This window comes from Lynx rufus, unplaced genomic scaffold, assembly GCF_022079265.1.
Source record: "Lynx rufus isolate CCGP_SWC_20201006 ecotype Redwood Valley unplaced genomic scaffold, mLynRuf1.p SCAF_5, whole genome shotgun sequence".
In the NCBI taxonomy this organism is placed as follows: Eukaryota; Metazoa; Chordata; class Mammalia; order Carnivora; family Felidae; genus Lynx; species Lynx rufus.
In genome coordinates, this window is record NW_025814867.1 from 49827224 (window position 1) to 49854337 (window position 27114).

The following is a 27114-nucleotide window of genomic DNA, read 5'->3' on the forward strand; positions in this document are numbered from 1 at the left end:
AAAGATATGGAAAAATAGGTAGTATTTTTCTAATACTACCAATTTAACATCAACAGATCCTCAGATTCAAGTAGATCATTTATAAGATGCCATCAGTGATCAATGTATACAACCTAGTTGCACATAGCTATTAAGAAGTCATTTTTTGGTATGCATTACAAGCATGTACCCAAATAACCAAACAACTATAATCCAAAATAATTGTTCATTTCTAGAGCAAATGCAATTAATAGCTTTCACCTTAAAGGCTTAAAATATATTTTAATACTTCAAGTCATTAAAGATTTGTCGACTTCAAAGTATGTTTGAAAGTATGTAAATTTTAGGAATGGGTAAGAAATGAAAGGTAATTATGGCAATGTGACCTTATTAATCCAACAATTAAAAAGTAAAATACATTTCACATTTGAGAGTTAAGTGGGTTTTTTTCTTTATTCAAGTAAACATTTTGGTTATAATACATGATAATGGACAACCCATGTGACAAAGTATGATAGACTATGGTTTGGTGTAGCCTCCTTGTTTCTAGGATGTTTTTCCAGGTGATTCTTCAGGATCTGGCATCGATGCCCAAACAGGCTTTCCAATGGCAATGCATGAGTTCTAGAGGTCACTGCCTCTATCTTTCTTCAGATGCTGAGTGCCATTTTCTCCCACCCATTTTTATCCTCCATTACTTATAAAAAAACCCACTCTAAAATTCAACCTATGTTATAAAATTAACAAAATCAAAAATTAGTATTTTCCCACAAACACAAAATTAAGTAAAACTCAATCTTTCTTTTTCTATAACTTGGAAGGATTTACATAATCTCTAGAGTCAGAGTAATACACAACACAAAATATGCAAAGAACCTTATTACTGGGTATACATAATATGTTAGGAGTTGCTAATGTATTCAAAAGCATAATTCTCCTGGGATACCAATCCTCCACTGGAAATTACAGTTTACAAACAGATAGTTGTGTTTTCATAAGTGGAAATACAGTACCTGATTTCATATAAATTGTGAGGTGTTTTCTCACTAGTAAAGTGCTTAATTGAGAAACCATCTTCCACAACACGATTTAACTTGTCAAAGGCACAAAATGTCTTTGTCTCTCTAAATCATTAGTCTTTAAAATTATGGTTAAATTACTCATTTACATTTTACTTAATCAGAAAGCTTTACTGTTTTTTTTTTCCTCTCAGTAATAAAAAAAACTGCTTGAAGAAAAACATTTTTTATTTTCAAAACTTTGCCATGAACATACATACAACACTAAATTGGATCCCTTCATGAGCTGTCTGTATGCCATGAAGCACTTATGACAAAAAAACATATGTAAGCTTTAGGGTAAAAGTTAACACAGAATCAAAATAGCTTCCAAAAAAAGGGGAACAGGGGAATCATTAAATTAAAAATCATAGCTTTCATTTTATAAAAAATAGTTTGAATAATCTTCTTATAAATCTTTAACGCTTACAAAAGCAGTAAATACATTTAAGAGTCTTTTTAACACAGATTCATTAGTACAATGTGGTTATAGTCAGAAGAGTAACAACTAAAAAGGCATTTCAGTAGTCTACATTCTCTTCTCAGCAAATTCCACATAGAATTTAACCAATTTGCAATTCAAAGTAAGATTTAACTGCCAACAAGGCCAGACTAGTTGTAATTAGTACCTGGATATCAAGCTTTGTTCTATTTAATATATTTTACCAAAATTTTAAATATAGCTCAATGATAGGTACTGATAACAATACTTGACTGCATGGTTGTCACCCATGACTACTGCACTGCAGGTTAAAACATACTTTGGTCAGTAAATTAAAAAGATATAAATCAAATAACAAGGCCAGAAAACTTGTTTTAGAACCAATGTCCTGACCTTAAGTAAACTTTAAATACATTGACAAGGCAAGGAAAATATAATCAACTATACAGAGAGGTCTCTATTTTTTAATCATTTGGCATTTTATATTAATAATTTCTGTGTTTAAAATAACATTTTATACTCCTGTACACTGATTATCATAGCTGTCTGAATTAAAATGAAACTGCAGTTACCTTCCTAGAATGTCCAGTAGTGAATGCATTAGTTGCTTCTTTTGCACTTCCATGAAGATGGTCCTTCATCCTGTAATTTTTTCAGTTTTGGACCAAGAAAGAACCACCAACAAAATCCAATAAAAACACAAATGATGGATTCTACATAATAACCATCCAGCGCTGTAACACATGAGCCACCGAGTTTTTTGCAAAGCTGCAAAAATAAAATTATAATAAATATGCCACAGTTTCAAAATGGAAGTATTCAGCAATTTAGATGTTTCTACTTTGTAATTTAAGAGATTAACAAAAAATATTTTTTAAGTATTGTTTATTATTGTTTATTTTTAAAAATTTTTCTTAATGTTGTTTATTTTTGAGAGAGAGAGAGAGAGAGAGTGAGGGGCAGAGAGAGGGAGACGCAGAATCTGAAACAGGCTCCAGGCTCTGAGCTGTCAGCACAGAGCCACATACAGGGCTCGAACTCAAGAACCATGATGGGTGGCTCCCCTTATTTTTTTTTTTTATTATTATATTTTAAAGAATCCAATGTGGGGCTCTCATGACCCGGAGATCAAGAGTCACAGGCTCTACCCTTCAAAATATACTTTAAAAAAAAAACAACTTTTTTTAACATTTATTCATTTTTGAGAGACACAGTATGAGTGGGGGAGGAGCAGAGAAAGAGGGAGATACAGATCTGAAGCAGGCTCCAAGCTCTCAGCTGTCAGCACAGAGCCTGACATGGGGCTTGAACTCACAAACTGTGAGATTATGACCTGAGCCTAAGTTGTTTGCTTAACGGACTGAGCCACCAAGACACCCCCAGACATAATTTTTTTAAAAGACATAGTACCTCTAGAGGCAAAATAAGAAAATATCTTTCTTTTTTTTTTAAGATTTTATTTAGTTTTTAAAGTTTTATTTTATTTATTTTGAAAGAGAGAGAAAGCGTGAGCAGGTGAGTGGGGAGAGAGAGAGAGAATCCCAAGCAGGTTATGCACTGCCAGCACAGAGCCCAATGGTGCAGCTCAAACTCAAGAACCGTGAGATCATGACCTGGGCCGAAACCAAGAGTCAGATGCTTAACCAACTGAGCCACCGAGGCAACCCTAAGATTTTATTTTTTAAAGTAATCTCTACACCCAATGTGCAGCACAAACTTAAAACCCTGAGATCAAGAGTTACGTGCTCCATGGACTGAGCCAGTCAGACACCCCTGAAAATCAATATCTTAATATTAGGTTAATTTTATCTATAGTTACAAAATACTTACCTCAACAGCATCAGGTGTTCGACAATTCTGGTTTGATGCTCCTACACACTCTTTCACTGTAAGGGGGTCTACCAGCCAAAGAGCTACTGTAGAAGGCCAGTTTCCTCCCAGATTGGACACAGTGTTTAAAAGGGTCATATATGTTCCTCCAATAAGTGGATCACTAACCTTTGCATTGAAAGCCATTATGGAAACATACATGCTATACAATGTAACCTACAAGGAAAATATAAAACATCTTTAGCATAATCAGACCTTATAAAACTACAGTCTGAATTAAGAACATCAAAATCACAAACCTAAAAGTTAATTTTCATGACCCTTATTAAACTCAAATCAACAAAGATTTATTTAGTACCCACTATAGGGCAGGTCAGACCATGGCAATAAAAAGATGAATAAGACAACACTGCCCTTGAAGAACTTGTTCTAGGCTGGGAAAATAAGAAATAAATAATTATGATGAAATACAGTAAGTAAGTAGAAGTACACACTTTGTGCTACTGGGGACCAAATAAATGAGATATTAATTCTACAATAAGTAGTCTACTTACTAATTCTACTTATTAATAGTCTACTTATTAATTCTACAATAAGTAGTCAAGGAAGGTGCAATAGAGAAAATGACAAATAGGGTGCCATCCAAGGATACATATGGCAATTAGCAAAACCCCATGTTTGTACTGTTTCTAAATACATCATATATACATATACATATATATATGTATACTACACATGTAAGCAAATATCCAAAGGAACATGAATATATAATTATATACATACATATGTATATAATTTTATTTTATATCCATGAAAGAAAAATGACATTACAAAACTCATGAGACAAACTAAAGAGAAAAATCTCCTTAAGAGGCAAGAATTAACCCTCCATTTAGGAACATGGAAACAAACCATGTTTCCAAAACTGCATTCCTTCGAATACTGCTTCATGGGATGTTCATAGAAAAAGGAGTTCCAAAGACAAATAAGATGGAAAACACTAAGTTTCACAAAAAATAAATAGGTTTCTTTCACTATAGGCCTCTGAAAGCCTTTAGGATATAAACGCCCTAAGGTCAGGGATATGCACTGTTATATTTTAGTGCTTAGAATGGTTCCTGGCATGGAATAGGTGTCCGATTAATATTTGTTGAAAGAATGATTAAGATGCTACATAAAGAGAGGTTATGTCATGTATCATTTATTTCTCAAATTTACGTGGCATTGTACTGTTTTTCCCAGAAAGCATCTGGCTGTCTGAACAATCAACAACACTTTAGAAATTTTTTTTTATGAAATCCAAAACCAAACAAATGATTTTGGATTACTTCACTGTAGTTTTCCTTTACTTACACAGAGAGTGAAACATTTACTAAGCTAAAGTACTACTTTAATTTTAATGTTTTATTTATTTTTGAGAGAGAGAGACATAGTTTGAGTGGGGGAACGGGCAGAGAGAGAGGGAGACACAGAATCTGAAGCAGGTTGCAGGCTCTGAGCTGTCAGCACAGAGCCTGACTCGGGCTCGAGCTCACGAACCATGAGATCATGACCTGAGTTGAAGTGGGACGCTTAACCGCTTAACTGACTGAGCCACCCAGGTGCTCCTTAAAGTACTTCTTTAAACATACAGTTATTTATTTTTACAGTTATTATTTTACAGTTATTATTTAAACATACAGTTATTTGGGGTGCCAAAATCCAACTTTTGATTTCGACTCAAGTCATGATCTCACAGTTTGTGAGTTTGAGCCCTGCGCTGGGCTCTGCACTGGCAGCATGGAGCCTGCTTGGGATTCTTTCTCTCTTTCCCTCTCTCTCTCTCTGCCCTTCCCCTGCTAGCACACACACACACTCTCTCTCTCTCTCAAAATAAGTAAATGAACATTAAAAAATTTTTTAATAAATAACTAAAAATAAACATACAGTTAGTTGGACAGATCCATTATGGAGTTCTCCTAAATGAACTGTATGCAAAAAATTATTGAGATAACTTGGTAGCCATAATTTTAGGTTTAAGTTAAAAAACAAGAGAAGAATTTATAGATACAACTTTCAAAGAATTTAAACTAGGTTCCAGAGAAAAATCCAAAGTGACTCTTAAATATACATTGGTAATAACTGCAGTCAAGTCCCAAAGTTTACTGCTGGGAGTCTATAGTTTAGTGATGGCAAAACATACCTAATAAAGAAAGAGAAAGCATATTAACACACAACTTCCAACATCACAAAGAGTCAGTCATAACTTTCAATACAGAATCTAAACTGAAAACCTGGGATCTCTAGCTCAGTAGCCATCATTTCTCAGTACTTTCAGAAAGAAAAGGCATGTGGAATAGAAGAAATAAAGAACCCAAGTTTACACATGGACTGGGGGATACTTAGCAAGGGCAGAATTACTGGCTTTGGAATAAATTCTGTAATGTAACAAACACTGGTTGAATGGACAAAAAAAATGAAGAAGAAACTTTCTACAAATAGAGCTCACTAAATCAAAAGCCACTAGGTTTAAAGTTCATTGTTAAATAATTTCTTCAGTGTCAGATTCATGCTTCGGTCTTAAAATTTATCATCATTATTTCAAGGCAACTGTAGAAAAATGTCTTCTTTATTTGCCAAAAACAGTTTACTTCCTGAGAAAACCACGGCAAACTTACCTGATGTAACGCATAACTCAGCAGCACTATGATATAGTAATATACAGGGAATCCTCCTTGATGCTCGACTTTGGGAGTCCACCAAACTAGTAGAGCATATTCTAATCCAAGCAATAATCTATAGACAAAGAAAGACACATGGAGTTTACTTCCATTAACGTTAAAAAATAGTAACAAAAACAAATCTGTATGCTTACTATGTGAAAGAAGCCTGCTATCTAAAACCTGTTAAGAAGTTAAAAAGAGATAAAAGTGCATATAAATGATATTGCAGTTAAAGACGTTTTTCAAGTCTTCTTCATATATACTTTACACACAGGCATTAATGATACTGACGAATATTACTCATTTAACCTTTCTTATATAGTAAGGTTTTATTTTATTGTTTACCTGTAGGGCATGGCTTTGTAAAATATGTTTAGTGGCTGGGGACCTGCAGTGTATTTGCTGATAATCAGAGGTAATATTATCTGCAAAGGAACCATTGGAACTGCCAATAAGGCTAAATGTTCTTTGGGTACTCCCTCTTCTACCAATTTCAGTCCTGTTACTGCATCTGCTGCTGAAAAACCAATCTGCAATATAAAAACAAAAAGTATTTTAATTTGTAACTTACAAATTATTTTCCCCCAAGCATATGTAAGTTCTCCGAGACCTCAATGTCATTACTGATTTACAAGAAAATAGATTATTCTATCTGGTACAACAATCAAATTATGGAAGGCACACTTTGTCCTGTGGTCTACTAACAATATTTGGTGAAAACAACTGAAAATTCAGCACTTTTAGGAAATGCAGATGCTTGTAATTACTATTAAATTTCAAAAACTTTAATCTCTTAAAATAAACAACATTCAAACCCACACTTACTGATCTCTATGTTTTAAGTTTAAAAAAAAAAGCTTTTAACTGACTCCAAATAAAATCTGGCTAAAATGAAGAATCACTGGGGCACCTGGGTGGCTCAGTCGGTTAAGTGTCCAACTCTTCGTTTTGGCTCAGGTCATGATCTCATGGTTCATGGGTTCAAGCCCCACATTGGGAACTGCACTGACAGCACAGAACCTACTTGGAATTCTCTCTCTCTCTCTCTCTCTCTCTCTCTCTCTGTCCTTACCCCACTCATGCTCTCTCTCTCTCTCAGATAAACTTAAAAAAATTTTTTTAATAAAAATAAATAAAATGAAGCATCACTGCCACACAAATACATTTTGATGATTTCTGACTAATCACAACAAAATTTCCAAAAATATTTAACATTTCAAAAGTAATTCCAAGAAAATATTATACTTGAAAGGCTAAATAAGAGGGAAGAAAAATTATAGATTAATTTTTAAAAAAGCAAAAACCAAAAAACCAAAAAAAAAGCAAAAACAAACAGTAAGAATGCTAAAAGTAGTGAGTAAAAGTTTGGGGTGAAATAAGATATTTAGAGAGTCTCAAAGTATCTCTTCATAAATTATTTTTTAATTACAAAAAGAAAAATAGTAACTTTACAATGGGTTATCTGAGTAATCAAAGTTAATAACGGTTAATGGGATAAAGGGACATGATAAGGCTCCTGATGTAATTCTCTAAAGTCATCAATATTTGCATAACATGAACCTCAATATGAAGAAACATCAGTTACACATAAATGGAATGCCATTCTACAGAATAATTGGCCTGTATACTTTAAAAATATCAGGTCATGAAGGACAAAGAAAGGCTGATGCCAACTAAATCCACTGTGTGATCTGGACTGGAGCCCTGACCAGGAAAAGTAAAGTTATACAGGCTGTTATTGGGACAACTGGTGAAATTTGGATATAGATTGTGATTAGATAATAGTATTATATCAATTTCAAATTTCTTCCTTTTTATTTATTTTTAATTTTTTTAAGTTTATTTATTTATTTTGAGAGAGACAGAGAATCAGTGGGGGAGGGGCAGAAACAGAGGGGGACAGGGGATCCAAAAAGGCTCTGTGCTGAGAGCAGAGAGCCTGATACGGGGCTCAAACTCACGAACCGTGAAATCATGACCTGAGCCCAAGTTGGATGCTTAACCAACTGAGCCACCCAGGCACCCTAAACTTTTTAAATTTTTAATTAAGTTGTGGCTTGGAAGAGAAAACCTTTGTTCTTAGGAAATACATACTCAAGGCATTTATGGATAAAGGGGCACATAATATGTACAAATTAATATTTCAGAAGAAATATATGATAGAGCACAAATCTACAGAATACAGAAAGTGGAATTAAATGTTAACAATTAGAGGATTTGAGTAACGATATATGGGAAGTCTTTCAACTATATAAACAAATTTTCAGTAAGTGTGAATCAATACTAAAAAACTTTTTTTTTATTAGTTTTCTTTATTGTTGAGAGGCAGAGAGAGACAGAGCACGTGTAGGGGAGGGGCAGAGAGGGAGACACAGAATCCGAAGCAGGCTCCAGCCTCTGAGCTGTCAACACAGAGCCTGATGCAGGGCCCAAACTCACAAACCATGAGATTTTGACCTGAGCCGAAGTCAGACACTCAACCAACTGAGCCACCCAGGCGCCCCCTAAAAAACATTTTTTAAAGGAATTATAATAGTATGCACTTTAACTTCTTGGAATGGAGCCAAAGGGCAAATTTCACCATGGAAGAATTAAAGGTCAAAGAAATTTCACTTAACTCCAGAAAAGGATTTCACTATTTCACCCACTGTCTTTGTAAATATTAGATATACAAACTAACTTCAACACTTACTCTATCTTAAAAGTGCTACAGTAGGAGATATTTGTAGTACAAATATCTAACAAAACACCCAGCATATATAAAACTTCTACAAATTTAAAGAATAAGGTAGCTCTGGATATTCAAATGGCCAATAACCATATATAAAGATGCTCAACTTCTTTAGTCATCAGAGAAATGCAAATTATAACCAAAATGGGATTCCACTACACACCCACCAGAAAGGCTAGATTTGAAAGGACAAAATATGTCTTCTCAAGGCTGTGAAGCAACTGGAACTCTCTTACACCACTGGCGGTAGGGAAAAGTGGAAACAACCACTTCAGAAAACTGTTTGGCAGTATATACTAAAGCATTTCTTGTGACCCCACAATTCTATTCCTAGGTATTTACCTATCATAAATGTGCATCCGTGTTCACCAAAAGTAATGTATATTTTTTATGAATATTCATATTTTATTTTTATTTTTAATAAAAATACAGTCCAAAAGTAGAAATAACTACGGTCCAAAAGTAGAAATAACTAAATATTTGGTGATAGAATGGATAAATAAATTGTAGCATATTTATATAGTGGAATATTATAAACAATGAGATGAACAAACTGTTGCGATAAATAGCAATACGGATAAATTATACAAATATCACATTAAGTGGAAGAATTCAGAAGCCAGACATAATACATATGGGATATTCCAATGATTATAAAACTCAAAAGCAGAGAAAACTATCCTAAGACATTAAAAGTCAGAAGAGGTGTTACTTTTGGTCAGGTTTACTTTAAAAGCGGGACATAAGGAGCGCCTGGGTGGCTCAGTCGGTTATGCATCTGACTTCTGCTCAGGTCATGATCTCACGGTTCGTGAGTACGAGCCCCATGTCGGGCTCTATGCTGACAGCTCAGGGCCTGGAGCCTGCTTCTGATTCTGTGTCTCCCTCCCCTCAGCTCCTCCCCTGCTCACACTCTGTCTCTTTCCCAAAATAAATAAAGATAAAAAAAAAAAGTTTTTTTAAAAAATAAAAGGGGGATATAAGATTCTTATACATTGCTGGCAACAGTATAACTATAATCTTTTAAAAAGCAATTTAGCAATCATATTCACTGATCCACTAATTGCCTATTTAAGAATCTACCGAAAGGAAATATTCAGAATGTATATGCACAAAAATATTCACTAGTGCATTTTTATAATTAAAAAACGTAAGCAAATTAGGGGCACCTGGGTGGTTCAGTCAGTTCAGTGCCTGACTTGGGCTCAGGGCACGATCTCACAGTTCGTGAGTTTGAGGCCCACATTGGGCTCTCTGCTGTCAGCACAGAACCCACTTTGAATCCTCTGTCCCCCCTCTCTCTGCCCCTCCCCTGCTCGCGATCTCTCAAAAATAAACATTTTTAAAAAATTAAAGTAAAATAAGCAAATTAAATGTACAACAGAAAAATGAGTAAATTGCAGCAAATCGATATACAATAACAATTACATAGGTATAAAAAAGTATGTTTTCAAAATAAATGTTTTTAAATTTTTTTTAATGTTTATTTTTGAGAGAGACAGAGCATGAGTGGGGAAGGGCAGAGAGAGAGGGAGACACAGAATCCAAAGCAGGCTCCAGGCTCTGAGTTGTCAACACAGAGCCCGACACAGGACTCGACCTCATGAACCATGAAATCATGACCTGAGCCGAAGTCGGAAGCTTAACCAACTGAGCCACCCAGGCACCCCTCAAAAATTATTTAATGATAAGGAACATGGAGTAATAAGACAAAAATGAGATAAAAAATATATATTATATGATCCAATTCCTTTTATTTACATGCATATTTGTGTATACATATATATATATACACACATCTATATTATTAATTTGTTGATTATAACATTAATTATATTTACATATGTAAAGTATACACACATGGAAAAAGGAGTGCTGGAAGAAAATATACCAAAGTGTTACCAATGATTATCTCTAAATGATGTAATTAGATAATATCTTCCTTGAACTTTTCATTATTTCCTAACGTTGAATCTTAAGTTTAAACTTCCCAATGTTTCCTTAAAATGTAACCCTCCCTATTAGGTTACATTTCCTTAAAATGTAACCCTCACTATTTCAAAAACAATGAGGCTCCAGATTTTACTTCAGGAGTGTCAAAAGACACCTATAAACTGTTTATGTAGATAGCTTTAAATATGTAATATGAAACTCCTATAACTGATTTCAGATTCTAGGAATATTAATTCTAACACTACCAATATTTCACTATAACAAAATATACTTACCTTTCCTCTAGCATAATATCTTTAAAAATGTTTTTGGACTATAAAATTAGGACATCTTTTTTTTTTTTTTTTTTTTTTTTAATTTATTTTTGGGACAGAGAGAGACAGAGCACGAACGGGGGAGGGGCAGAGAGAGAGGGAGACACAGAATCCGAAACAGGCTCCAGGCTCTGAGCCATCAGCCCAGAGCCCGACGCGGGGCTCGAACTCACGGACCGCGAGATCGTGACCTGGCTGAAGTCGGACGCTTAACCGACTGCGCCACCCAGGCGCCCCAAATTAGGACATCTTAATACAGAAAACATAAAGAATAAAATAAAAGTCACCAAAATGCCCATTTATTTATGGTATATTTCTTTCCAACATTAAAAAAAAATAAGTCAACTGATTTTTTTTTTTAATTTTTTTTTCAATGTTTATTTATTTTTGGGACAGAGAGAGACAGAGCATGAACGGGGGAGAGGCAGAGAGAGAGGGAGACACAGAATCAGAAACAGGCTCCAGGCTCTGAGCCATCAGCCCAGAGCCTGACGCGGGGCTCGAACTCACGGACCGCGAGATCGTGACCTGGCTGAAGTCGGACGCTTAACTGACTGCGCCACCCAGGCGCCCCAGTCAACTGATTTTTAAATAGATTTCTAATGCTTATATATTTCCATATCTTTGTAGATCACATTCTATGTAAATAATTATAATACTTTTGATACTAAATGTATGTTCATTGTTAACAGTAGTGAACTATTATTTTTTTTTAAGGCATTCATTTCCATACCAAGCAATAATATCATTCATTAGATAAAATTTCACATTTATTAGAAGTATTTCTTTTTTTTTTTAATTTTTTTTCAATGTTTATTTATTTTTGGGACAGAGAGAGACAGAGCATGAATGGGGAAGGGGCAGAGAGAGAGGGAGACACAGAATCGGAAACAGGCTCCAGGCTCTGAGCCACCAGCCCAGAGCCTGACGCGGGGCTCGAACTCACGGACCGCGAGATCGTGACCTGGCTGAAGTCGGACGCTCAACCGACTGCGCCACCCAGGCGCCCCTATTAGAAGTATTTCAAATTGGTATAATTCTTTTCAAGATCCCAAGAGAGTTAGCTTACTTTGAAATTACATTTGATATCATCACACCTTTTAAAAAAAATTTAATAAACAGAAAATACTGCTTTATATTGTTCAATTCTAATAGTAGCAGGAAGGGACTTACGATATGAAAAGGCAAAGGAAATATTCCATGATATTGGTAATTCTAGCAGAGTGGTAAATTTTGCTCTATAAATCTCTTACCTTTGCAGTTAAAATCAGAAGGCAAAAGGTCAGAACTGCTGGCATTTTTATAATTGCAAAAAGCAGCTTGTAAGTATCTGTGATCCCTTGAGTTTCTTCTTTTCCTACTGATACTTCTTTGTTTTCTTTTTTCAGAAGGGCAACTAGAGTTGTTGTTATCAAAAATACAGTTCCCCAGAAAAAAAGGAAATCTGAAATTAAAAAGTTAAAATCTATTAACTTTTTTTGTTTATTTATTTTTAAGAGAGAGAGAGAGAGAGACAGAGTGTGAGCATGGGAGGGGCAGAGAGAAAGGAGACACAGAATAAGCACAGGTTCCAGGCTTTTGAGTTGTCAGCACAGAGCCCCATGCGGGGCTCAAACTCATAATTCATGAGATCGTGAAGTGAGCTGGTTGGACGCTCAACTGGCACCCCTGTTAACTAACTTTTGAACTGACATATCTGCGTTGATACTAAATAATTCTGTATACAACTTTACTTCAATTAAGTGGGGTTTTTTTTAATATTTATTTTTGAGAGAGAGACAGAGACAAAGCACAAATGGGAGAGGAGCAGAGTGAGAGGGAGACAAAGAATCTGAAGCAGGCTCCAGGCCCTGAACTGTCTGCAGAGCCAGACACAGGGCTCCTCATGAACCGTGAGATCATGACCTGAGCTGAAGTCAGACGCTCAACCGACTGAGCCACCCAGGAGCCCCAACAATTAAATGTTTAAAAAAAACAAAACAAAACAAAACCCAATACTTAGGTGTTCAAGGCAACAAACATATCAAGCATAGCAGATAAACAGTCCTGGCTCTGTTGAACATATATTATATAGACAAAATAAACAGCGATGTCTAACAAGGAAAAAGAAATGGAATGCAGATATCTGTGGGCTGAATGAAACCAAAGTCTATCATGTCATTTTCTTCAAGGAAAGTGTGAGCTAGGGGTGACCAATGATTTTTGTATACCATATGATCCATCAGTCATACTTATTTTTTCTAAGTTTTTTTGTTTATTTATTTAATCTCTACACCCAACGTGGGGCTCAAACTCACAAACCCTTAGATCGAGTTGTATGCTTTTCCCATAAGTCATACTTAAGCACAGAAGCCATTTCAGTTCTTTATTGAATTGTGACAACTTAGACAACAGATGCTCATTTACATTTTCCAACTTTTATTTTTAAACTTTCTAATGTTTTTATCTGTTTAGGAAAATAGGCTTCAATAGTGTGATACAGAAGGAATTTCCTCATTACTTGTACATGCACAATGGGGACAAATGAAGAGTACTGTTTGGGTTGTTTCAGTGAAAGACAGCTGGGCAATTAGCCATTTTTTTTTTTTAACAAATTAAGCAGAGGGAATGAATAATTTCTGGAAGCTTCTGCATAATAATTAAAAGTAATAGTAGTATTAGAGGCACCATTTATTAAGTGCACATGTGTCACAAATGTGCTAAGCATTTTACCTATGTATCTTTTTTTAAATTTTTTAAATGTTTAATTATTTTTGAGAGAGACAGAGACAGAGTGCAAGTGGGGTAGAGGCAAAGAGACAGAGAGAGAGACAGAGAGAGAGAAAGAGAGAGAGAGAGAATCTGAAGTAGGCTCCGGGCTTTGGGCTGTCAGCACAGAGCCCAATGTGGGGCTCGAACTCACTGACTGTGAGTTCAAGACCTGAGCCTGAAGTCGGAAGCTTCACCGACTGAGCCACCCAGGCACCCCAGGCATATAGAAATTTAGACCAATTTCACCTTACCATTTTTTTAAAGATTTATTTATTATTTAAATTCATTTTTGAGAGAGAGAAAGACAGCGAGCAGGGGAGGGGCACAGGGAGAGAGTGAGAGAGAGAATCCCAAGCAGGCTCTGCACTGACAGTGTGGAACCAGTGGGGCTCAAACTTACAACTCTAAGATCAAGAGTCTCCTGCTCTACTGACTAAGCCACCCAGGCGTCCCTCACCCTATTACTTAAATGCTTCTTTCTTTGTTATCTCATTTGATTTTCACAGCAAACATGTGAGACAAGCAAAGCAGGTATTATTATTATGTGGGTACACATGAGGAAAAGAAGCTCAGAATATTTAAATCTTTGCCAAAGCTCAAATAATTAAGAGGCAGAATTTGAACCTAAATCTTCTGAATTGGAGTTTCATACTCTTTCAATTATTTCACACTGCCTGCACAAAGATTTTTTTTAAAAGTTAATGTTGAAATAAGAATCCACTAGAATTGGCTAATTATTCAGTCTCCACAATGCTATTCAAATTATGCAAATTAAAGAAACTAAGTCTTTAAACATACATGGAAATTTGTTTTTTGGAGTCAATTCTTTTTTCCACCATGAGAAATTTATAATTAATTTTAGATGTTAAAAGAAAAATATGAAACATTCTTAAACACAAAGGTATCCATTTTATTTACTTTTTCTAATGTTTTTTATTTATTTTTGACAAAGAGAGAGAGAGACAGAGCACAAGTGGGGGATGGGCAGAGAGGGAGTCACAGAATCTGAAGCAGGCTCCAGGCTGTGAGCTGTTAGTACACAGCCTGACATGGGGCTCAAACTCGAGAACCACAAGATCACGACCTGAGTGTAAGTTGGACGCTTAACCTACTGACCCACCCAGGACCCCCAGATAAGATTATTTCTAATTTCTTTGTGCTCTCTAAATAAAATAACAGTACATAGAAAGGAGGAAGTAGTGAGAACATATCATTTCAGAGCCCTAATTCAAAGGCTTTCCCAATAGCTCACATGGAGAGAAGAATGAAGCCAACAGCTCAGAAAAAGAGGCTTAGCCACTGCCAGAAAATATATTAAGTTTTATGAACATAATTACCATAAATAGTAATTATCATTAGGCTACAGGCTATTATTTATTAACATTGCTTTGATGCTAGAGAACATCCATAGAGTGATATACCAACCATTGCAAAGATATTGTTACCAAAAATAATTAAATATTTCATTACTGAAATTTCATTCATATATATGTGTGTGTGTGTGTGTGTGTATGATTAAGATATCAAAGCTGATGTTCATATTTCATAAACATGACTTTTGGGCAAAGACCTATAGGACAAACAAAATATTCTGAAGTGGACACTAAATCTTATCTAGTATTCCCATAAATGCAAAATTTAAGAGCATGTGCCAATTCACCAGTAACCAAGAAGGATATAAATACCTAGCACATAAGTGCCTACTATGCCAAAGCAAAACATAGGAGAGTGCAATAAATCTTAAAGTCGCTCTCCAAGAGAAGTAGTATTATTCTCACTTAAAAAAAAATTTTTTTTTTAATGTTTGTCTTTATTTTTGAGACAGAGAGAGATAGAGCATGAGCAGGGGAGATGCAGAGAAAGAGGGAGACACAGAATCAGAAGCAGGCTCCAGGCTCTGAGCTGTCAGCACAGAGCCTGACACAGGGCTAGAACTCGTCTACTGCGAGATCTTAACCTGAGCCAAGTCGGACGCTCAACCGACTGAGCCACCCAGGCGCCCCTTATTCTCACTTTATACACAATGAAACAGGATCGCAGTCCACAAAGTGCCAGAGGTGTGTCTAAACTAGATCTGATTCTACAGCAATAATATATCTCATTTTACTACCCAGATGCTCAGATACACCTATCTACAGCAATTAGGCTCTTTCATATCAATCAGATATGCCTGAGAAGATACCCATTTTAGGTCCATGAAGTCTGGAACATAGATTCTTCAGTATACTCCTTTAATCTGGCTACTTGTATTCCCCGTCCTCTCTTCCAATCTTCCCATATGGCAGTATGGCAAAGGGTATGCAAAGCCACAGAATAAATAAACATGGTACATCTTCCTAAATAATTCATTTTACTCAACAGTTTAGAGGGAAGCCTTTTTTTTTGTTTTTGAGAGAAAGAGAGAGAAAGTGGAGAAGGGGCAGAGAGAGAAAGGGACAGAGGATTCTGAAGGGGGGCTCTGTGCTGACAGGCTGACAGCCACGAGCCCAATGTGGGGTCGAAACCACAAACTGTGAGATCATGCCCTGAGCTGAATTCAGATGCTCAACCGCCTGAGCCACCTAGGCGCCCCTAAAGGAAAGCCTTTTTAATGAAAACAAAACAAAAAAAAAAAAAACCAAGGATGGCAAAATTTCCAAGAATTTTTGAGATAAAATATCAGACTTCAAAAGCTTTTACATTTTCAAGGCTTTGGACTAGGTCTCCAGACAATTTAGGACTAGGTGTAGATTCACTCTGCCACCATCAGAAGAAATAGAAGAATTAAGTAATATTGTCTGATACAACAATCCTTGTCTCAGATGAGATTCTCTCTCCAACTCTCATACTATGGAAGTTAACTTAAGTCCTTCAGAAGTCAGTGACAGGAAAGCAAAACTTCAACTTTGTTCTAAATGTCAGGCCTTCCTTTCACCTTCTTGCTTTTGGCACAGCTCTCTATTTCACACGTTAGAGCATGAAGGGACTATAGACACCCATTATCCAGTCCAATGCTCTCATTTTCACAGGGCAGGAAACTGAAATAGAAATAGTGTATTTGGCCCTGGGTCTCCACCTGATTCTTAGCGGAAACTGACCTTTCTATGCCACAAATCTCTCTCTGAAACATTTGCTCAAAATATCCATGCTGTCGTAGAGCCCTCCCAGAAAATATTATTTGATTATACAATATAGTCATATCTGATTTGGGGATTAGGCTTTTTAAAAGACAGCAATGTAATGCAAAACTCAAAATACAAAGCAGATTTTGAAACCTTCCTAATCCCTTAGTTTTCCTAACCCATTAGGAAAATGAAGCCATGTTTGAGATCACATACCTTTTCATTAACTCCAGCATTAGATTTTCCTCTGGGGTAGAAGAGATCCAATCAAGCATTGGATTAAGCAGCTATCTTGCTATTTTGAGCCATCTTGTCCCAACATTTGGGCTCAAACTCAGCCCAAGGTTCAAGGCTGAGGCTGAGAAGCCAATAGATTCAATGCTCCCATCTCATGCTAACTCTGGGCCTCTATCACTGAATGGATGGAAGTGAATCACTCTTTTAATTTTTTAAAATATGTTCTGGTCAGGCACAAAATCTATTTTACACATATACATATATCTCTACTCTGATGCTATGATAGGTTCTTGCATTCAGCTTTTGTTTAACCTGTATCTTGACACCCGTAAATCATTTTTTGTAAGCTGAATTTAGACATTTATAAAACAGTAGACAACGAACATTCCAAACTACCACATGAGATGCAGAGTACATTCGAATAGCTTAAATTAAAAATAATGATAACATCAAATGCTGACAAGGATAGAGAAACAGAATCATTCATATATTTCTGGTAGGAAGACAAAATGGTGTATCCATGCCAATCTGTAAAAAATTTGACACTTTCTTTCAAAATAAAAATGGACTTACCAGAAACCAGCGTTTGCATACGTGGGCATTCATCTCAGAGTCATAAAGACTTATTTTCACATAAAAATAGCCCCAAACTGGAAACTACTCAAATCCCCTTCAATGGATGAGTGGTGAAATAAACCATGGTATGTCTAACAAATGGAATACTTCTCACCAATAAAAAGCAACAGATCACTGATACACGCACCAATCTGGATGAACCTCAAAGAAATTATGCTAAGTGAAGAGAGCTAATCTCCAAAGAACATGTATCAAATGATTTCATTTGCATAACATTTCTGAAATAACATAGTTATAAAGATGGAAAACAGATTAGTAGCTTCCAGGGGTTAGGGATGGAGAGGAGGAAATGGGTATAGCTATAAACAGGCAACACAAAGGAGTCTTGTGATGGTATATTTGAGTACCTTCATTGTGGTGATGGTAGTGATGCAAGGCTACACATGATGAAATTACACAGAGCTACTCACATAAAAGCAAACACAAATGAGTACATGTATAATTGGTAAAATCTGAATAGTGGTATGGATTGCACCAATGTCAATTTCTTGGTTTTGAGATTGTACTGTAGTTATGTAAGATGTTAATGGAAGAGGCTAGGGAAGGGTGCATGGGATTTCCTTAAACATTTCTTTGCAACCTACTGTGAATCTATAATTATTTTAAAATTAAAAATTTTTTTTAAATTAATGGGAAATTTAAGAACACAAAGATTCTTTCTTTTTTGTTTTTTTAAGGAAGCAAAAATTATAAAACTGGGGTAGGAATAAGAAATATAGGTGTCAAATGCAAGATAATATAAAGCAATCAAAAAAGTCTTTAGGTATGTTGAAATCACTTATTCTGTAGTTTTAATTGATCACCATTGGACTTCAGCCAGTAAGGACTGTGTTCAAAAGTGAAGGGAAAGAATGAAATTTAAAAAATAATAATAATAGATAACACCAAACCAAGGAATAGAAATGGTGGAAGGTAACTAATATCTTGCTTTTTGAATATGTACCCCATTCTTTAAAGTTACAGCATGCACACTCATGTATAAATTTTATTCTTGTGACCTCCTATACTAATATAGTATATACAATGTAAAATAAAAAGCCCAAATTAAAGGATATGAATTTTTTAAAAGAATGAAATTAAAGAACATGTACAGAGGTACCTGCCTGGCTCATTTGGTAGAGCATGTGACTCTTGATTTCAGGGTTGTGAGTTTGAGTCCCACATTGGGTGTAGAGATTACTTAAAAACAAAATCATTAAAAAAAACTAAAGAAAGATCATGTATAAAATGCCAGATTTACCCAAGATTGTGTCTTTAAAAAACAAACAAAAAACCAGGTGAAATAGGGGGCTTTATATATATATTTTTTTTCATTTTCTAGGAAAAGAACATCTTTTATAAGGTAAGTCTCTTTTGCTTTCTCAAATTATACTTTTCAGGAACACTAAATGAAGGTAGGAAACTGCCAGTAATTAGTGAGGTTCTATGATTCTTTCATTAATAAATTTATAGTAAAGACTAATTCAATTGGTCTCTACATAAATTTCAATAAAATCAGAAGTGAAATTCAGAGTAAAATATATGCCAAATAAAATCAAATATTTTTTTGGTTTAGAGTGTATTTTGTAAATTGACTTTTCCATACAAAATCAATCCCAGAATTCTTTACTGAACAAAAAAAGCACAGCTTTGCCTTGTTTTAAAAAGAAAAAAGGCTCGTAAGACCTTTCTGGGGTGTGGGCTCCGGTTTTTAATATCTAATCCCTCCTGAATCTACTATCTCCAGTGTTCCTCCACTTATGTCACTTTATTACTAGCATCCTAACATTTGAAAATAAGTTCAAATCTGCTCAATTTGTGTGTATGGAGATGTATGATCCATCAGATTTATGGACGTGTTCCATTCAAGGCAAAAAGGGACTAATCTCAAGGATTTTTTTTTTTTTTACTTTTTATAAATATTACTTTTTAATTTTTTTAATGCTTATTTATTTTTGAAAAGAGAGAGACAGAGTGCGAGCAGGGAAGGGCAGAGAGATAGGGACACACAGAATCTGAAGCAGGCTCCAGGCCCTGAGCTGTCTGCACAGAGCCCAACGTGGGACTTAAAACTCACGAACCATGAGATCTGTGACCTGAGCCGAAGTCCAATGCCTTAACGGACTGAGCCACCCAGGTGCCCATAAATATTACTTTTTAAATGATTATACAGTAAACCTAACATTTTTTGGTGTACAGTTCTATAAACTTTAAATCACTACCACCATAATCAAGATACGGAACATTTCTATCACTCCCCAAAACTCCCTCATGCTGTCACTCACTTATAGTCACCTTTTCCTCACCCACCATCCCTAGCAACTGCCTATCTGTTCTCCACCTCCACAGTTTTATCTTTTGAAAATGCAGGAAAATATTTTAAGTCTAGATATATATGCTAAAGAATGTACTACAGCCTATTTAAAAATAACTGGTCTATCTAGAAGTGGGTGAGTTGGTCCTGTCCACATTCTAAATAGCATTTCTAGTCACACAAAATATATTGAGTCCTGTTTCAGAAAGCAAAGAAATTTGTCACTAAGTAAGAATTAATTGGTCCTACTCACTTCTAGTTCAAAGGAGTATCTTACAAATACTGTTTTAACTATATTCATTGCCAGTTTGATTAGTTTTCTTTCAGCATCATTTTTTTCAAAACATTTCCTTTATTTTTTCTGATTGACTCCTCTGCGCATACCTACCTATAGACAAACCAATCCATAAGCTCTAAATGTGTTTAGCTCTCTTCTCCAGTATCAGACTAATCTGCTTCCTGCCCAAACTCAAATACCTTGCTCCCTATCCCAAACACTTCTTCTATTCATTGTTGTTACCACTGCTTCTAGAGGAATGGGTTGCAACTACCAGTTCACAGATTGGATCTGGCCTAAAGACAGAATTCATATGAATCTAATTAATCATTTTTTAAATGACAAAATAAAAAAGGGATTTCTAGTTTCTCTGAACACTGATAAGATCCAGCAATTGTAGGATCCTATTGCCACAAGACAAGAGTTTATTGAAATTGAAACTTGCATCTTTACATGGGCATGAGTTTTTCAGGTTACCACTCTCCCCTCCAAACCGTACATCCTGTACCAACTCACTTGATTCACTTCCACTGTCCATCATTTTGGTTTGTAAATTCCCATTACAAATTCCCTGGGAGCAGAGAATTTCCAGGTCTTAGTCATCAAATTTTAACACCTATCATATCGCTAGCACCAAATAGGCACTGAGTGAATAAATGCTACACGTTACTTAAAAAAACAAAAAAATTTTAATCTGTCATTTCTAGACCATCAGACGTTCCAGAAGAGGGCTGATTGGGCTGATGTTTTTAGACATCAGCAGTCAGAGTGCTACTTTTCTCTAGTAGAAGAGCCCAATCAGCACAAATTGTGTTTAGGTTTTAAGGTTTTTTCTGAGGTTTCTTCCTAGTTTCCTAACAACTATAAGAAAGACACTAGTTAAGTCTTTTGTAAAAGAAAGTGTGGATACTCTGCTTTACACGATTTGGCTTTCAAGTTTCCTAAGAATGCTCTATGTTCAGATAGTGGGGGGAATCCTGTATCTCTACCTCCAACTAGGCGCTTGACCTAGTTTCTTTATCTATAGGAATGAATTGAGATGGTAACTAGATTTACTGTGAACACTGTGTAGTACATACAAAAATTGAATTATGCTGTACACCTGAAACTAATATTATTATATAACAATTTTACCTCAATTAAAAATATCAGTTTCCACAAATACAAATCAGAATCTAAATTACAAAAAAAAAAAAAAAAAAGAAAGAGAAGAAATTGAAATATACAATCTTTTCAAGTCATAAAACTATGTTCCAATCCCCGTGTTTTTCTGGGTTACTTTCATCATCTGTTCTAACTTAAAAGGATGTCTCTTTTGGATCCCCAAAATCCTTGAAAACCAAACAGGGCAGGACAGTAAAAGCTCACTTCTGAGTTCAGGACTGCCTTGGATCCCTGAAGGGGCCAAAAAGCCAACCTCTGCATAATCAAGTCTTTGTTTCCAAAGGATTCCATTCTCATCTTATCCTTCATGTTCTAAATTTATTATTTAGATTGCTGCTTTCTAAATGGCAAAAACTGGATTTTCTCAATATATTCCATTTCTATTTATCTGTAACTCAAAACAAAGTCTTAATCAGAGAATGTATTTTAAAATTCTAAAAAATAATTATGCCTCCTTGTAATTATCTGATTTTTCTAAACATCTGCCTCAGTGTTTGGCTCTTCTTTTAATAACTAAGCAATTTTATTTCCTTCAGGATTCCTTCTATGCTCTTAAAATTCCAAAAAAACACATTTTTTTTTAGTTATACTGCTACTACATTCCAGAAAGATCAAAACTATAAATATGATATGTACAATAATAAAAAAGTGAATGAAAACTCTTCAACTCTTAACTCTTAACACTTTAACTCTTAAGTGTTTGAACTAAACACGTCTTCTACTACAGACAGAAAACGTTAAATTAAAAAGTAAGCGGGGCGCCTGGGTGGCTCAGTCGGACGTCAGCTCAGGTCATGATCTCCCGGTCCGTGAGCTCGAGCCCCGCGTCAGGCTCTGTGCTGACCACTTAGAGCCTGGAGCCTGTTTCGGATTCTGTGTCTCCCTCTCTCTCTGACCCTCCCCCATTCATGCTCTGTCTCTCTCTGTCTCAAAAATAAATAAACGTTAAAAAAAAATTAAAAAAAAAAAAGTAAGCTATTTTTACAATTTTCTGGATATCAAAGTTCAAATTCCACAGAACAAACCGCTATTCAAAATAACAAATCAGTGTAAATAAAAAATCCAATGGCAGCACAATTCTGATCTTCCCATTGGGGAAGAGTTGTGGCCAAGAAAAGATAAAATTAACATGGCTCCTGAATGCATAATGGCATTCCTGGAATGATGTTTTATCAACCACTCTTATACTTAAAAGCACTAATTTGCCTAGTTAGTAATTTATTTTCCACAGCCTCTAAAATCTTGATTTCTCTTCTGAGGCTTTTCCATGTTAAGTAACACATCATTTCATTAGTCCTTCCTGATGACATGAACAGTCCCAGTACCAAATGAAATGATGCACAAAAAGCAGTAAGGTGCTAATACAATGGACTCATAAAGTATTTCTAGGCAGAGAATTATCCAGAGAGCAGAAGCGGGACTCCAGAACGCTTGGAGACAAATCTGTTTAAGCTCAAAGCAATATCTCTCAACCATTTTTAGCCTCAAACCAACTAAGAAAAAGTATAATGATCATTTCATCAGTAGTAGTAGCTCACTCGCAAATTGAGGAGGTAGAAAGGGGGTCCCTGGGGCACCTGGTTGGCTCAGTCTGTTAGGTGTCCAGCTTCAGCTCAGGTCATAATCTCAAGGTTTGTGACTTCAAGCCCCACGTCAGGCTCTGTGCTGACAGCTCAAAGCCTGGAACCTGCTTCAGATTCTAGGTCTCCCTCTCTCTGCCCCTCCCCCTGCTCACACTCTGTCTAAATAAATAAATAAATACATGTTAAAAAAAAAAAGAAAAGGGGGTCCTTTATAGGGCCTATGGGTACAGAGGGAGTGTGTAAGATTTCAAGAGATGAGTAGTGCAGTTGTGAATCCCTCCATCCTCCACACTCCCTAAATTTATTACACAACCCTTACACTTCCCTCACCACACAATTACCCCTGACATTTCCACTGTTAGGAATCTCTAAGTTAGTACTGGGAAGATGAAAGTTTAACTGCTTAAATCTCAAGAGAATCTCTGAAATCCGTCATCATTACCAGAATGAGGAATTCTGGTAATACCATATTCCTGATGTTGGTTATTCCTATTATTGATAATTTTACTTCTGTTTCCTAATTGTTAGGACAGCTTTAAAAAAAAAATGAAAGAGAAAAGAAAGGAAAAGAGAAGGGAAAAGAAAAGAAAAGAAAAGAAAAGAGAAGAAAAGAAAAGAAAAAAGAAAGGAAAAGAAAACAAAAGAAAACTTTCCAGGGACATGTATTTTACTCATGAAGAAATAGGGAAATTTTGTAGAACTTACACAAAATTGCTTACTGAATAAACTTCAAACTCTTATTAGCAATTCAAAAAAAAATCTTACTAATTAGGTCACAACTTTTCTCTCATCTCCCAAACCCAGTCTCCACACCTGGTGTTGTGCATTCCAGAATTCCACTTATCCACCTCATGGAAGCTTATAATTCAACAGGGTCAACTGTTAAGCTGCAGTTTGAATCCTGACTCTCACAAGCAGTTAGTGGCTGGCAACCCTGAGCTCCCCTTAAATGTTCACTTCTCCCATCTCTGTGGGTTGGACTCTGCTTAATTCACTGGAGGCCCTCAGAACTCTGTCACTCAGCCAACTCATTAATGATGAATAAATTAACCCTATTCTATTCACCAGAAGGCTAGAAGAGGGCTCTTGGTATAAGAGTAGAGGCAGAAATGAACCAGAAAGCAAGGAACTAGAAATCTCAATCCAACAAAAGAGAAAAGGGAAATGTGAACCACAGGAATCAGGCTGGATTCATGCCTTCACACTAGCCAAACTTTAAAAAAAATGTGCATCTGTGTGTTAGTCAAGTGTCAGCAGCTCCCTAGGCTTGAGAGTTTTGTTTGCCATTACACAACAATGTTATTGGGATGAGCTACCTCTCCCTGCTCATTGCCCAGTATTCATCCATTATGACTGCTCTGATGTAGTCATTCTGGCTCAAGCTCATTTTAGTAGAAAACTTAACCTCGGGTAATCTCCCCCCAAATCATCTCCAGTAAATTAAATTATGAGATTCCCTCCAACGTCACACCCTCTGTCAAAAGGATTCGTAAACGTAAAATAATCCTCACCGCGTAATAGTTTTAAATACACTACCTGAAAGAGTAACGATTCCCCTGGGTTGAGGCTGAAAGCGCAAATATTTGTTACAAAAGTCGGCAGACTCAAGGGCCAAAAACAAAACATTGCCCAAAAAGTAGCCCGCTGTCTGGCCCACTGAATTGCAAGTGGAAGCATAACCCACGTTTTCCCGGGATAACATAGTTAACGCCCAACCATCCACAGCGATGTCCTGAGTGGCGGCCAGGAATTCAAACAAAAAGAATGTCACAGTGAGAGCAATCACATCGGGGGTTCTGCCATCAGTGTTCCCGAGCAAATGGTCCACCTGAGTGGACAAATATATCATGAACAGTCCCAGTATATACTGTGTAGGGACAAGCCAAGATTTGCGACGACCAAAGTTCCTAAAGTAAACTGCATCAACCAACGGGGCCCAGAGCAATTTGAGACTGAAGGGCCAAAAGACGAAACTGAAGAAAGCTTGATCTGTATAGCTAACATTTTTGCTCTGCAAAATGAGTGGGATGCTTCCTGCCAGGCCCAGTGGAATGCCCTGAAGCACGTAAAGAAAAAGCAACAGCAAAATGCTGCTTAATTCCGCCCGGCAGCTCCGTGGGGGTTTTGAGAAGTCACCAGTGCCGGTATCCCGCAAAAGAGCTTCTTTGTCCCCTTCCCCACCCACCAATTCCGGATGGCTGTCCTCCCAGCCGCCTGGCGGCAGAGGACCGCTCTTCATATCCAGAGAGTGGTTGAAAGTCCCTGGGCGTCGTTGCCGACTGTTGTCCTTGTGGGAGATGGTGGGTGACATATCAGAGACGATGCAAAGCCCCGTCTGTGGGGTGCCGGGACTGAGCGTCTTGGATCCTCCTAGCCCCGGGTCCAAGGCTGTCGCTCTGGACCAGGGCCTCGATGGTTCAGGGAGGAGGACAAAGCGAGGGGCGATAAGGGCACTTCTTACAGTGGCCCCGAGTACTGAACCCAGGAGCCAGTCCCCTGGCTGGAGACCCAGGCGATGCCCAGGTAGGTGGCCCTCGCAACGGCGTCAAGGTGCCTGAAGGAGTCCCCCCGGCATCCGCGCCGGGCTCGAGGCTGGAGGAGAGGGCCGTGGTGCCACGATGGAAACGGGCCCTTAGCTTCAGCGAGACCGAACGGCCAGTCTCCCGACCCACCTCCAGTTCTCGCCGCCACCACTGCAGCTGACAGCACTTTCTCTACAGGACTCCAGCGAGATCAGGTAACTTCCTGCGTTGAGCCTCAGGAAGTGGTCCTAGGCTCAAATGAGTCCTGTCCCCGCCTCCAGAGCAAGCCGATCAGGGCATGCTCCCGAGACCGAGTTCGGAAACAACCATTGGTAGGAACCCGAAACTCAGGCGATCGGGACCTCATGGGAGGATTAACGCTGGAGCACTTTGAGGACTGGGCGGGGCGCAGCGCGCGCTCTGCTCTGTGAGCGCATGCGGCCGTCTGGAAAGCGTGGGCCTCGGTTATTGGGCCCGCGCGGCCACGTGAGTGAGGGCTGGTTGAGCCAGGCCTGCGCAGGCTGCCTCTGAAGTTGCCGCGGTTGCGCTGGGGCTTGTAATTAGGTGGGGAAAGGCAATGCCCAAGCTTTGGGCCGGTAATTGTGTGGGGTCCTTGCTTTTGTGGGCTAGACAGAAACGGGTGGAGAACGGCTGAAGTTTACGAATGTCTTTATCAGCAGGCAAGGGTGCCCCAAAAAGGGTAATAAAAGGCCTGGCTAATGGAGAAGTGCGTGCCTGCATATTTATGGAATGATTGAAACTGCTCAGAGGTGCTAGGTTTCTCTGTACTGCGTTTCTTCCAGTGCAGTGGAAGAAATGTAGTGGAACGGGGGCCGAATAATTAATTCGTTACATTGGGCAGGTTGGATTTATAAGATTCCATAACATCTTCCTTAATTTTGAGGGACCTAAAAGGTCTTATAAGAGCCAAATATTAAAATTTTGTTTCATGTTAACTCAATATGTATGCATTATTGAAATGATAAGGGAAAATAACCTTAGGGAACCAATAGCATTATTTGTAACGCATTGAAAATGCCTATAAAATTTTACATAAAATATTTACTTATGGTACATATTGTTTTCTATTGGTCAACTAATACTAAAAACAAAAATAACCTGTACTTTAAAAAAACGTACCTGGGGCGCCTGGGTGGCTCAGTCGGTTGAGCGGCTGACTTCAGCTCAGGTCATGATTTGGGGGTCAGTGAGTTCGAGCCCCGTCTCGGGCTCTGTGCTGACAGCTCAGAGCCTGGAGCCTGTTTCAGATTCTGTGTCTCCCTCTCTCTGACACTCCCCCGTTCATGCTCTGTCTCTCTCTGTCTCAAAAATAAACGTTAAAAAAAAAAAAAATACCTAACCTCAAACCACTTAAAAGATAAAACATGTTATTGCCGACCTCTCCCAAATATAGTTAAATGTTGCAATAACTTCTCCATCTCAAGATTATTTTTTTTGTTGTTTATTTATTTTGAGAGAGAGGGAGAGAGAATCCCAGGCAGGCTTTCACTGTCAGCACAGAGTCCCATGCAGCGCCTGAA

General features: G+C 37.2%; 1 protein-coding gene across 3 annotated transcripts; it reads right to left on the bottom strand.

Annotated features, from left to right (window-relative positions):
• Positions 1-63: 63 nt before the first annotated feature.
• On the bottom strand, positions 64-25910 carry SLC33A1 (solute carrier family 33 member 1). 3 transcript variants are annotated; one of them, XM_047099987.1, is made up of 7 exons: positions 24588-25901; positions 12263-12453; positions 6357-6541; positions 5967-6084; positions 3310-3525; positions 2052-2247; positions 64-706 (listed from the first exon to the last, which is right to left on the bottom strand). In XM_047099987.1, exons 1-6 carry the CDS (start codon positions 25360-25362, stop codon positions 2080-2082), a joined length of 1653 nt encoding a protein of 550 aa, XP_046955943.1. In that variant the 5' UTR covers positions 25363-25901; the 3' UTR covers positions 64-706; positions 2052-2079. The 3 variants fall into 3 exon arrangements, with proteins under 3 accessions (XP_046955943.1, XP_046955941.1, XP_046955944.1); XM_047099985.1 differs by lacking the exon at positions 64-706 and having other exon boundaries at positions 1209-2247; positions 24588-25900; XM_047099988.1 differs by lacking the exons at positions 64-706; positions 5967-6084; positions 12263-12453 and having other exon boundaries at positions 1209-2247; positions 24588-25910.
• Positions 25911-27114: the final 1204 nt, after the last annotated feature.